Consider the following 13,913-nt stretch of genomic DNA (forward strand, 5'->3'; position numbering starts at 1 on the left):
GCTCTTAACATTTCAAAGGCTTTCGATTGTGTTTGGCATAAAGATCTTCTAAACAAGCTTTCATCTTATGGTTTGCCAACTGTTCTTTGTAATTGGTTATCCAGTTTTCTCTCTGACCACTCACAGAGGATGATGGTAGATGGCTCTCTGTCTTCTAACTTCACTATTAATACTGGTGTCCCCCAAGGTTCAGTTCTTTCCCTCCATTCTTTTCCTCTTGTATATTAATGACCTTATTCCATTGATCGGAAATCCCTTCATAGTTTTGTTGATGGTAGCACATTGCATTCCACTTTCCAGTTTAACAAACCTTGCCCTGCTCAATCAGCTTTAACTTCTCGAATATACGCAATCAATTCCTTAAATGCCGATCTCCAGGTAATTCTCCAGTGGGGCAAAGACAACTTAGTTAATTTCAATCCTTCTAAAACTCAGTCCTGTTTTATATATCACAAAAAGGATTCTTCTGCTCGTATGCTTATGATTGGTGACACTCCAATTTCTAGGCAAGTTGATATTTCTCTTTTGGGGAATACCCTGACTTCTAATTCCTCTTGTTACAAGAACATTACAAATATTGCTTCCTCCGCATCTAAAAGGCTTGGTTTTCTCTTTCGCTTGTTCTCTCTTTCTCTTGTTCCCACATCTGGAGCAGTGCCCCCAAAACCTCTCTCAGGCTTCTAGATTCCATTCAGAAGAGGGCAGTTAGGTTAATTAATGACTCATCTCTAACAGAATCTCTCCACTCGCAGTCTCATAGACATACCGTTTATGCTACAAGCCTTTTCTACAGATACTTCCACATCCATTGTTCTTCTGATTTGGCTTCTATAATTCCCACACTCTTTCAAAACAGTGCAAACACCTGCTGCCACCAGCCAAGATCCATTTACTGTCCAACTTCAAACTCATAGAACCAACTTTTCATCTTCCTCGTTTATTCATTCAACTTCCGTTTTCTGGAACCTTCCTTCATACGTATTTCCTGAAAATTACAGTCCACAGAAGTTCAAGTCTAATGTCAACAAATATCTTCTTTCGTTTTTTCAACCTCCAACCCACGCACGGTACTATAGTTTATAATACCTCTAGTGTTTGGGGTTTTCATTTAAAAAAAAAAAAAAAAATGCTCATCTGTTATTCAGTTTCTTTTTAAATATTTATTTGATTTTACAAGTGAGAAAAAATTTGCTTGCAAACAAAAGTTGATCGCAACAAAGTAGCCATTTTCATGGCATTTTCTTTTATTAGCGGAAAATCTTCAGATGGGATAGCCTTGTAGAATTCAAATAGTTTATTTTTGCAGTCTATATACTTATTTTTGAATATTTTTTTTGCTTGAAGATCAATAATTTCAAGTTGCAATCTGGGATTGTAGTTTTTAGCCATAGAAGTATATGGGTTCTCAAACAAAAGCTTGTTTTTAATTGGATTTTATATCAGAAAATCGACATTCAAACTTGCCAAAAAGTAACTTTAATAACGAACGGCAACGATTCTTTGGAAATGCATTTCTCCTTTAGCTCAGTACAACATTCAAAGTGAACTAAATTTTCTTGTTCAACTGGGATTTAAATGATAACTTATTATGAAATGCTTTGATGTCACGAAACAAATCAGATCAATTTTCCTTTCCGTTGTAGTTTTAAATTAAGAGCATTTAAATGACTAGAAATGTATTTTTGAATTGCAAGATCAAACAACCACTCCATATTTGATAGTTGTTTTGTTGGTTTCCCTTTTTCTGTATTGAAACATTTGGTGATGTTTCAACAGCCACATTAAGGCCATGTGATCTTGTAAAATTTACAGTTGAAATAACCACATTCATAACATGTTGGAGATCCAACACTTTCCCATAAAGAACTTCTTGAGGCACAATGCAATGAATTCCAATCAGAGTTTCAGCTCTGATATCTATCATTTTCTTGGTTATTCTACCCACAAGCCCAATGTTTTTACCAATCATATTTTTTGTACCGCCAGTTGTGACGCCTACCAGGTTTTTAATATTTAATCCTAACTTTTCGACAGATTTGCAAAAATTTTCAAAAATATTTCACCCGTTGTTGTTCCACACATACTCTGTAGATCAGCTAAATCTTCAACTGGTACAAAATTATCATTAATTCCATGTATGAAGATAAGGAGTTGGGCTGTGTCATTTACATCAGCATTGTCATCCAGTGTCACGCTAAAATATTTCATTTGTTTTATGTTTTCCAAAAGTTGTTCGAACAAATTCTTTCCAATATCGTCTACTCTTCGCATAATTGTTTGTCGAGACAAACTAATCTCTTGTTTCATTGTTCGTTTCTCTGGAAAATTTTCTTCCACAACTTTTAACAAACAACGCTTAACAAATTCACCATCATTGAACAGTTTACTTTCAAAAGTGATCAAATGTGCAACAAGATCTAGAAAATCTTGATAACTGGCATATACAGCAGATAAATTTCTTGACTGATTCGTTTTTGGTATGTTTTGTTGTTTTCTTAATTCCTTTTGTAACTTTGAACACTTCTTTTCGCAGCACTCGTTTATGTTGATCATAAGATTTATGATTGGAATCAGTGTCGTTTTAAAATTATATTCTTTAAAAACTCACTCAGTCTCCTGACACACCAAACAGACTGATTTTTTGTCGTAATCAATGAAGAAATAGTCTTCAGTCCGCCTTGGATCAAAAACACAACACTCCAAATCGAATTTCCCCTTTTGGAACATTTTTAAGAATGATCTTTTTTAAGTCAATAAAAATTAATAATAATTCAATGCAATGAACAAGCTATATCAAAATGCATAACTGTATTTAGTGTATAAATGACGGCACTGAACCACATGCACATGTTTGATACAGCCGAGCTGGATGCTTGTATGCCTATACATGCAGTGGCGATCGATGCTGTTTTAGTTCACTTTCCGCACAGGCCTTATAAAAATTATTCGCGGACTGTAGGTTGGACACCACTGCTCTAAGGGGTAAATTTTATAAATATAGTTAAGAAAAGGTTAGAGAAACTTCCATTATAGCAGATTTATCCTGGATAAAAACTTTTTATCTGTTTAAATAATAGCTCGCCAAGTTGAACCATGTTTCTCAAAATTTTATAGTAAAAATGACTTAGGCAATGAGAGTGATGTGCTAAAAATGAGGGAGCATTAATAGAGGGTTGTCTTTCATATAATTATCTCCAATCAGATTTATTTCTATTAATCCATATTAACTATGACATTTGAACAAACTCATAATTTGCAAAGAACAGAAAAGGAAGAGAATGAACAAGTTTAACATATTTCCATATTATCTTTTTCATAACCATATGTCAGTTACATTGGTGGTAAATGTCCACCAAAAAAATTTTAAAAAATTAAAGATTTATTAATACATCTATTAGAAGTCGGTTGGTGTGAAAGCTAGTATTCCTCCAGTATAATTTTAACTTTCAAACAACATCATTAATCGATTGGAATTGCAGAAATCTGACCATAAAAAAACCTGAATATTTCAATATTTGGTGAAGAAAGTCTAACCAAGTGCCCACCACTTTAAACAAATTTCTAAAGTAGAGCTACAAGCACAGAAAGCCCTCTTGTATTTGTCCCACACTCAGGATTTTGATTTTGTTTTTATCATTCTGTGTAATAATTAACAATTTTTATTGTAATAATTAGCATTCAGAAATAATTTACCCATTTTTTTTGGTGTTAGTGGATTTTATCATCTGAAAACATAATGAAATGTTCTCTTCAATTTAGCAATAATTCTTATAATTTTATATAACAGAAAAATATACAATTTTTATTGAAAATTATCTAATAGCAGCTTCCAGAAATAAAATAAATGAAAAATAAAGGATACACAATGTCAAATTTGCAATGCTACTATTTACTTTTTTCTTTTTGAAAAAAGAAATTTCTAGAAAATACTAAAATTAGAAAAAAAATATATATATATATATGAAATCATAAAAAATTATGGTGATGTTTTCATGATTTCAAGTCTTTCATTCAACAAAACGCATGGAGTCTTTTAAACCCCACATGAGAGCCACAGGGTTAAGCAGCAGTAGTATGGCAAATGTAAGGGCAAATGATGCAAGAAAGCAAGCTTCTAAAGTGCATTAAACAACCAAACAAAAAAAAAAAAAAAAAACCTACATAGTTCACCCATCTGTACCATCCAAGAATCTGTTGTCTGGTTCTTCCTTGTATTTATTCAACACATCCACTTTCACAACAACAGATGGAAACCTGTTCCAAAAATTAAGCACTGGCTGAAAAACTTTCACATGCCTATCTGCAGCCACCCTTCCTCAGCTTGAATTTATGACCCCCTCATGTGCAATAGCATCAACAATTGGAGGAATGCCATTAACGTTTAGCTAATTCAATCCATTTAAGGATTTAAACACCTCAATCAGATCTCCCTGCATGTGCCTAGTCTCATGATACTGCAAAATGAAGTCTTTATAGGTTAGAGAACCGTTTTGTTCTGGTTCATTAGTCAGGCTGCCCTTCTCTGCATTCGCTCAAACAGCTCTACACTCTAAAGTGAGGCCTCCAGACCTGAATACAGTAATGCTAAATGAAAATACCCGTATATCTATTCTACAATTGTCTTTCCTCAATTTGAATTTATGTCCCCTCAGGTGAGTAATCTGAGCAAGAGAAAGAATCTCATCAGCATTGAGCTTGCTCAAACAATTCAAGGCTTTATACAAATGGATAATCACCTCCTTATCCCTGCTAGCAAAGTTTCTGCACTCACAATATCACATGAGCTGTCCTGGCAGCATGTCTAAACTGCTCAGTGAATGTGATGTCTGACTGTGCAATTACCCAAGGTCTTTTTCATTCTCCAAATACCCTGAGTATATTACCACACAGTTGATGTGCATTTGTTAATGTACTGTGCATTACATGTGCATTACAGTACAGCAGTACTGTGCATTTGTTAATGTTAAACTTCAACTACCACCTCCCAGCACATTGAACCAATTTTCCTAGATCTTGTTGCAGCAGTTTACCGAGATGACTGTCATTAACCACCCATACCGAAAGTCTCATCAGTAAACTTAGACATTAAGCCTGATATATACCCTCATCAATATCATTGATAAACACTGAAAACAACAATGGGCCCAGCATTAAACCTTGGGAAACTCCACTAATAACATTAGTCCACAAACAGTGGTGCCACTGTTTGTGGACTAAACCATCTGTCTTATTCCACTAAACCATCCCTTTATCCATATCAGTAACTTGCTCTTAATGCCACATTGCTTCAGTTTTTACAGCAGTCCTTTATGGGCAACAGTATCAAGCCCTCCTGAAATCTAACTATAGGATATCAAAATTAGTTTTTCCATCCAGATAGCATTACTATTAGTAGAGGCATATGATGCAAGAAAGAAAGCTCGTATAGCATCAGCCAAAAAAACTTCCCATCTCACCCATCCATATTCACTCCAAATGTTTGTCTAGTTCTGCCTTGAACTTATTTAACATGTTGACCTCCACTACAACAGATGGAAATTTATTCCAACTATCAACCAGCCAATGGCTAAATGCAAATATCCGCATATCTATTCTACAATTGTCTTCCCTCAATTTGAATTTATGTCCTCTCAGGTGAGTAATCTGAGCAAGAGAAAGAATCTCATCAGCATTGAGCTTACTCAAACCATTCAAGGCCTTATACACCTCAACCAGATCACCTCACAGGTGCCTAGTCTCACATACGCTGCAAATTGCAGAACTTAAGCCTTTCTTGGTAACAGCAACCCTTTGTTTCACTGACGAATCTCGTTGCCCTTTTCTGTACTAGTTCCGGCAGCTCAACATCCTTCCTAAAATGAGGCCTCCAGACCAGTACTTAAGGTGTGGCCTTATACACCACTGCCTTATACAAGGGGGCAATCACCTCCTTATCCCTGCTAGCAAAAATCCAGTATAACATTAACAAGAAACCATGAGCTAGACTTGCAGCCTGTCTGCAGGCAGAAAATGAAACTGAAGAATTGAAAACAAGTTAATTACGATATGCAACATTCTTCTTCTGAACAGCCTTAGCACAGTTATTGGAAAACCAAGTTTAGATAAAGGACAAGATTTTAAAGTGGAATGTGGGATAAAGGATTCCATTCCTACAAGAATAATTTCACTGACACGATCTGAGCAAACATTGATATCAGAAGTTTTGAAACAGTAGTCCGACCAAAGAAAAGAAGAAAATAAATCTCGCAGGTCATCCCGTTTTGCATGCTTCTAATGACAAATAACAAGAGGTTGGGAATAGCCATGATATAAAAGCTCCATTGGAGAAGAGACAATCACCAAGTTGTGATCTGAGGTGCCTAAAGGACCACTCACTTCGACCATGTACTTAGAAGGGCTGTGAGAAAAAGATCAAGTGTGTTGGCTGTATGGTTCGGATTGTCCAGTATTCTTGTAAGTAAATGAGCAATCTGTGCAAGGTCATTAGTAATTGCAAAAGCCTCACCATCTCAACCAGTTGGATTGGTGTGAGTAGAAAACAGAAGCCAGCTGGCGTTGAGTACGTTAAAATCACTATGGAAAATTACCTCACTGTTAGGGAAGTTGGACTGGAGAAAGCCAAGTTGTAAAGAGTTGTTGTTATTTTGGTTTTTAGGGGCATTAGCAACTAAGACCATATTGCTCAGAGGATATGCAGTGGTCATTCCCTGTCCTTTCTGCATCCTCCGTATTTGGTGGTCATGGGCTCGAACCCCGGTCTAATCAAGAAGCATGTGCTCCGCACTGCTGCTCCTGCCCACCTGGCTAGGGAGGCACCAAGTTGCAGAGGAAGTCAAAGAGCTCCAAGCGATTAGTGAAGTTGGGAGAATGGTAGAGACAACAGATGAATTTGACACAATGGTAGAGAGATTTTTAAGCCAGAGAAGATCGAAAAGAGGAGATTCCAAATTATCAAATCTCTGACAGCGAATATCGGAACGGATGGTATGCACAATGCGAAACCACCTTTGAGGTGAAAAGAATCATACAGCGAATAATTTGAGCAACTGAGATGAGCAGTAGTTGAATCAACCAATAATTGAGATTCTGTCAGAAAAAGTACATGGGGTGAGGCAGACTGTAAGTGGAAATGGACGTCGTTGAGATTAGAATTGAGACGATGTATATTTGTGAAATTAACTAGAAAGTGTTTGGAAGGTTTTACATCTTTTTGCAGATAAGTTTACTCTACTAGCTTGACAATTCATGGTGTTTTCAACTGTAAGAAAAAGTGGGGAAACATGCTGTAAGAAGTAATGAAATTTATGGATATGGCATACACATGTTAAGAATATACCGAGATCCTTGACATAACATGGCCTTAACAATGCCCCCCCTCCCCCGCGTACACACTACTCGGACTCCCTCCAGTCACTATCTGGCAGAGTAGAGGTAGCAAGATTATACACTAGCTGATTCAGAAGCCTCCTAAAGAGTTAACAATAGGTTCGGTCCAGTGTACTAACTAGCAGCCGTCCTGCGAACACCATTTTCGAGCTGTACCCAAAGTGGTGGTATTGCACCTGTTGCAGAGTCATCTACCACCTAGTATTGCCTGGTAACACAGAGCTGCGGCATTCCTCCATGTGGTGTGGGTGCCACACCTCAACCTCTGCTTACATTGGTTCACATATGTGCTTGTGCATGCGGTTATACCCAGGATTACTAACAGTCCAACCATCGTGAAGGTGCAAGCAGAGGATTTGGCTGTCACAGACCATCTGGACTTCGCCGAAATTGGGTCCATTTGACTTTAGTGTCACCCGAATATCAGTTCCATCAGCGTTTTAGACTCCCAAGTAGCAAAGAACAGCTTGTCTGGCATATCTGAGAGAATTTCTGTGACAACCTCAAGGACCAGGTATTGCAACCATATTAAGGATATTAATTAATGCATTAAAATCAAACTATATATAATGAAATAAATAAAGCAATTTTGGGAAAAAAAAATTTATCACTATACTAACCTTCAATTGACATGAATGTTTCCTGTGGTTTACCTAAAGGTGTTCGTAGCTTGTTTAGTACACAATTCTGAGCAACCTCCCACATAGACCAAAACCAAAGGATAGAAGTATTATTTTCCACAAGTTTCATCATTAGCCTGTCAAATTTGGAATGTTTATCTGAATACTGGCAGCTAAAAAAAAGACGTATAAGCCAGTCCCTATTCCTAAAAATATAAAATAAATTCCATTTATTCATGTAATTCAAATTATATCACATTAGACCAAACCTAAAATATAAATATAACTGCTAATGTGCACACACGTATCCATTTAGAAAATCAGCAAGTAATTCTTTCAGGTTCCAAAAGGGCAATAAAATAATCCACTCAACAAATAGGTAAAATGCATTTCAATGCAGGAATCAAAACAAAGGATGGGTCAATGTCTGGGCATCCTTGAACCATATAATACATTGCATTATTTGTTTTCATTTTTTGCAAATCAATGATAGTGTGCCTTCTTTTATAACTTAATAAAATTTATAACATTATTTATAACATTATCAATTGATTTATAGCATTTCATTTTGTTTCATGTGCTTTGGTGAACAAGCAACAATATATAAACAAGATTTCCATTGATTAAGGGTAAAAAGTAATTTTTCGTCATTTAAAATATGAAAATTGAAGTAATTTAAAATAGTAGCAAATGCAAACGAACAGTGTCGCTATTAGATCAGAAGCAAAAAAAAAAAAAAACGCTTTTCACATCACATCGAGAGTGATAAAATGATCATTAGTAACAAAGATACCATTAAATAAGTCAAACCCACCTTATTATGAGAACTTGCCACTACAATCATGACTGAAATGGAATTACAGGAAAAAAATTAACTGACCATTTAAATTTGAAAATCTTGTCCAAATCATATTTACCAGACACACAAAAAAATGTAATGAATAAAGAATTCAATGGGGGAGGGGGGGGGAAGTAAAGCTCTTTATCTTTATTTGAAAACTTGGGCTATTTGGGATCATGACAATTCATTGTTGCATACATGATTTCATGAATACAACAGTTCATCAATATTTGCAAAAATATGAAGAGTACAAAAATTCAGTATGACAGTTTGTTGTAATGCATAAAGACTAGAAATTAGGAAAATAAGTAAATTTAATAAAAATTCGGGGCAAAAGTCTCAGACTCCAGAAAAATTTTGCAGACATAATAAGTCAGTGCAAATGCATCATGTCTAAATGGAGTAAAAAAAACATGTTATTATAGTGGCATCATTTCATTACATCTCATATTGTGAATATATTCACAGTTAACAATTTGGTAATACTTCGAATAAGTACTGCTTGCCCAATACAGAAGACTACTGTTACTTATTCTGAGTGGATACATACCATCTACATAGCCATGTCAAGGATATTTGACCTTTTCTTGGTGGATGACAACCCAGTTGCCAAATTAAATCCACAACATGAGAGATGACAAATGCTGTTTAGTAGTTTAATACTTAATAAATATTCTGGACAAAAGCCTCAAGACTGTGGAAAAATTTACAGACACATAAATTAGAACAAATATATCATGTTTATATACAATAAATTAACCAAATACATTACAGTGACATCATTTCATAGCATCTCATATTGTAATGAATTGCAATGAATTGCCTGTTTGGTTCTATTTCAAATAAGTAACTCTTCCCCAACAGACAAGACTACTGTTACCTGATCTCAGCGCATACAACCACCTAGACAACAATTTCAGGGCTATTTGGCCTCCATTAGTGGCTTGGTAGGTACCCAGATGATATGACTAATAGGTAACTTATGCTATAACAGTAGAAAACCCAAGTGCTAGCTGTCATACCATCAGGTATAACAGCTAACAATTACTGTTAATTACTGTTGAACCTAATGGAACAACAGTTGACAATCCAGTTATCAACCCATGAAACTAAGGTCAAAAAGAATAATATTACACTAATTCTGATTATTTGATGGCAGTATAAATTGCTTTATTACAAACTGGGGAGAGGGGGAAAATATACAGACAAAAGGTTAACAGTGGCCACAGGCAGAGGAAAAGTGATCCTTGTACTGCTTCTATTAGAATGAGCAGCAGCATGGAAAGCAAGGCAATGGAGATTTCCAGGACTGCTGGGAGTCATCATGGAACAAGTAAATACATGGGCAGTGTTAGGGTTACTAAGAGTAAGAATAGGTGCATGTATATATGCATGTACACCAATGCTAGAAGTATAGTAAATAAATCTGATGAATTTGAGGTGCAAGTGAAGACATCAAAGGCAGATATCGTTGGGATATCAGAGATGTTGTGTCACACAGAGGTAAGGAATGCAGAATTGGAATATGGGTAGTACAACATGTACAGAAAGGACAGACAGAATAGAAAGGGAGGAGGGGTCATGCTGTTAGTTTAGAAATACATAAGACAGCGCACTGTTAAGTCAGTGTGGTGTGATATAAGCATTGGGGAAGGGAAAAATGAGAGTAGGAGTGTGTGATAAGCTTAATGACTCTGATGATTACAACAAATACAAGTAAACAGAATTAAAGTGGGCAAGAAAATCAGATTGTCATATAATGGAGGATTTTAACTCCCAGATATAGACTGGAACTAGTTGGTTGGTCGCTCGCTCACTAGCAAGACTTTTGTGGATTTATTGGATCCCTATTTTATACAGCAGCATGGAGTCAGGGGAGGTCTCCACAGACTGAAGATGTGCAAATCTATTCCCAATTCACAAAGGGGAATCGAAAGGAAACATGGGGAATGACAGTCCTGTTAGTTTAACTTCTGTTCGAGAAGAAATAATGAAGTCAGTGTTAAAGAACTGCAGGGTTATTGAGGCTCTCGCAGACATACTCATGGTTTTACCAGACGAGCTGTGCTTGATACCAGGGAGTCTAAAATGCTGATGGAACTGATTTTTGGGTGACACTCAAGTCAAGTGACCAAATTTCAGCGAAGTCCAGATGGTCTGTAACAGCCAAATCCTCTGCTTCAACCGTTATGATGGTGGGACTGTTAGTAATCCTGGGTATAACCCCCATGTGCAAGCACAGTGTGGGTGACCACATAGGTGTGAACCAATGTAAGCAGAGGTTGAGGTGTGGCACCCACACCACATGGAGGAATGCTACCCCCTCTGTGTTACAAAACAATACTAGGTGGGAGATGACTCTCATCATCCGGTGCAATACCACCACTTTGCTTATTGGAGGTTTGAAGTGGTGAAACTCATGTTTAGTCTCCAGAGCCAAGTTCCGGTCAACCCTCCCCATCTCTTCCATTAGGCAGTATGATTGATGTCTTATGAGGTTACGATGAACACCATGGCAAGATCCAAACTTCCTTACATTTCAAGGGTACAGGGGGATGGGATATACTTAAATAGAACAGATGCAAGAATACTTGCTGATGCTTTCAAGGCTGAGTTAGGTTGTTGGGAAAACTGCTGGCTTGGGGTGGGGGATATATATAGACTAATAGATTAACAATAGCTGCAGTCAGCAGTGAAAGTGATTCTTGCACTGCTTCCATTGGAATGAGCTCTAAAATGGTGTTCGCAGGTCGGCCGCTAGTTAGTATACTGGACCGCCTATTGATAACTCTCTAGGAGGCTTCCGGATCAGCTAGTGTATAATCTTGATACCTCTGCTCTGCCAGATAGTGACTGGAGGAAGTCCAAGTAGCGTGTATGCGGAGGGGCACTGTCGAGGAGACATTATGTCAAGGATCTGGATATATTCTTGCCATGTGTATGCCATATCCAAAAATTTCATTACTTCATACAGCATGCCCCCCACCCCCACTTTTTCTTACTATTGAATACACCATGAATTGTCAAACTAATAGAACAAACTTATCTGCAAAAAGATCTAAACCCCCCAAACGCTTCCTAGTTCATTTCACATATATACGTCTCAGTTCTAATCTCAATGATGTCCATTTCCATTTACAGTCTGCCAAACCTTATGTACATTTTCTGACAGAACCTCAGTTATTGGTAGATTCAACCACTGCTCATCTCAGTTGCCAAAATTATTCGCTGTATGATTCCTTTCACCTGAAAGTTACTTGAGCATAAGTCCATGCCTATATTCCCTGTCAGAGACTTGGTAATTTGGAATCTCCTCTATTTAATCTTCCCTGGCTTAAAATCACTTCTACCTCATTCTGTCAATTTTATCTGTTGTCTCTACCATTCTCCCCAACTCAACTTATCACTTGGAACACTTTTACTTCCTCTCTTTGCGACTTGACTTTCTCCAGTCCAACTTTTCTAACAGTAAGGAAATTTTTCTTGGTGATTTTAATGTTCATAACTCCTGCTGGCTTCCATTCTCTAGTCACACAGACCCAGCTGGTCGATTAGCAGTTACTAATGATCTCACTCAGATTGTTCATTTATCTACCAGAATACCAGACAATCCTAACCATACAGCCAACACACTTGATCTTTTTCTCACAAACAACTGGGTTAAGTACAGGGTTGAAGTGAGTGGTCCTTTAGGCACCTGAGATCCCATTTTGGTGATTGTCTCTTCTGCAATGGAACCTTTATCTCATTGCTATTCCCAACCTCATGTTGTTTGGCTTTACAAGAATGCAAAACTGGATGACCAGCGAGATTTCTTTTCGTTTTTTCCTTGGTCATATTACTGTTTCAAAACTCCTGATGTGCACGTTTGCTCAGATCATGTCAGTGGAATTATTCTTGTAGCATTGGAATCATTTATTCCACATTCCACCTTAAACTCTCGTCCTTTATCTAGCCAGTTCCTAAAAAGGGTGACAAATCCCCACCATCCAATTATTGTCCCGTTGCAATTACTTCTACTCTTTCGAAAGTAATAGAGAAATTAATTAACTGCCAACTCAAACTATCTAGAAACCTTCCTTCTGATCAATGATTGCCAGTATGGTATTTCTGCAGTGGAGCAAAGACAACTTAGTTCATTTCAATCCTTCTAAAACTCAGTCCTGTCTTATATCTCGCAAAAAGGATTCTTCTGCTCCTAAGCTTATCTTTGGTGACCCTCCAATTTCTAGGCAACATAATATCTCTCTTTTGGGGATTACCCTGACTTTTAAACTCTCTTGGCACAAGCACATTCAAATATTGCTTCCTCCGCATCTAAAAAACTTGGTTTTCTCTTTCACTCTCAGCGTTACTTTTCTTCCAAACAGTTGTTCAATCTGTACAAATCACAAATCCACCCTACCGTGGACTATTGTTCACACATCTGGGGTGGTGCACCCAAAACCTCTCTCAGGTTTCTAGATTCCATTTAGAAGAAGGCAGTTAGGTTAATTAATGACTCATCTCTAACAGAGTCTCATAGCCATACTGTTTCTGCTGCATGCCTTTTCTGCAGATACTTCCATGGGCACTGTTCTTCTGAATTGGCTTCTATAATTCCCACTCTCTCTTTCAAAACAGTCCGAACATGTACCGCCACCAGCCAACATCCATTTACTGTCCATCTTCAAACTCACAGAACCAACTTTTCATCTTTCGCATTTATTCATTCAACTGTCGTTTTCGGGAACAACCTTCCTTCATATGTATTTCCTGAAAATTACAGTCTAAAGAAGTTAAAGTCTAATGTCAACAAAGATCTTCTTTCGTCTCTTCAATCTCCAACCCATGTCATGCTTCTCAACCACCAATCCACCGAAGTACTATTGGTTCTAATACCTCTCTTGTTTGGGATTTTCATAAAAAAAAAAATATATAGAGAAACAAGACTGCAGTTATAGTTTAGTCGCAGCATGGGTTTGTTAAGGGGAAGCTTGGACTGACAAATTTGATTGGATACTATGATGTGGTCACAAAGGAACTGGATGCAAAAAATAATTTTGATAACTTATACTTAGATTTTA

At 37.1% G+C, this 13,913-nt stretch overlaps 1 protein-coding gene across 1 annotated transcript in view; it reads right to left on the reverse strand.

Moving 5' to 3' along the window:
* Positions 1–13,913, reverse strand: part of nonC (serine/threonine-protein kinase Smg1) — a 1,411,261-nt gene that overhangs the window by 958,154 nt on the left and 439,194 nt on the right. The window contains exon 20 of the mRNA XM_090378365.1: positions 8,007–8,212. Within this exon, the coding sequence (XP_090234491.1) occupies positions 8,007–8,212 (206 nt within the window). The remainder of the gene's footprint in view (positions 1–8,006; positions 8,213–13,913) is intronic.

This window comes from Mastigoproctus giganteus, chromosome 7 (assembly GCF_048544385.1).
Source record: "Mastigoproctus giganteus isolate SK-2022 chromosome 7, ASM4854438v1, whole genome shotgun sequence".
Lineage (NCBI taxonomy): Eukaryota > Metazoa > Arthropoda > Arachnida > Uropygi > Thelyphonidae > Mastigoproctus > Mastigoproctus giganteus.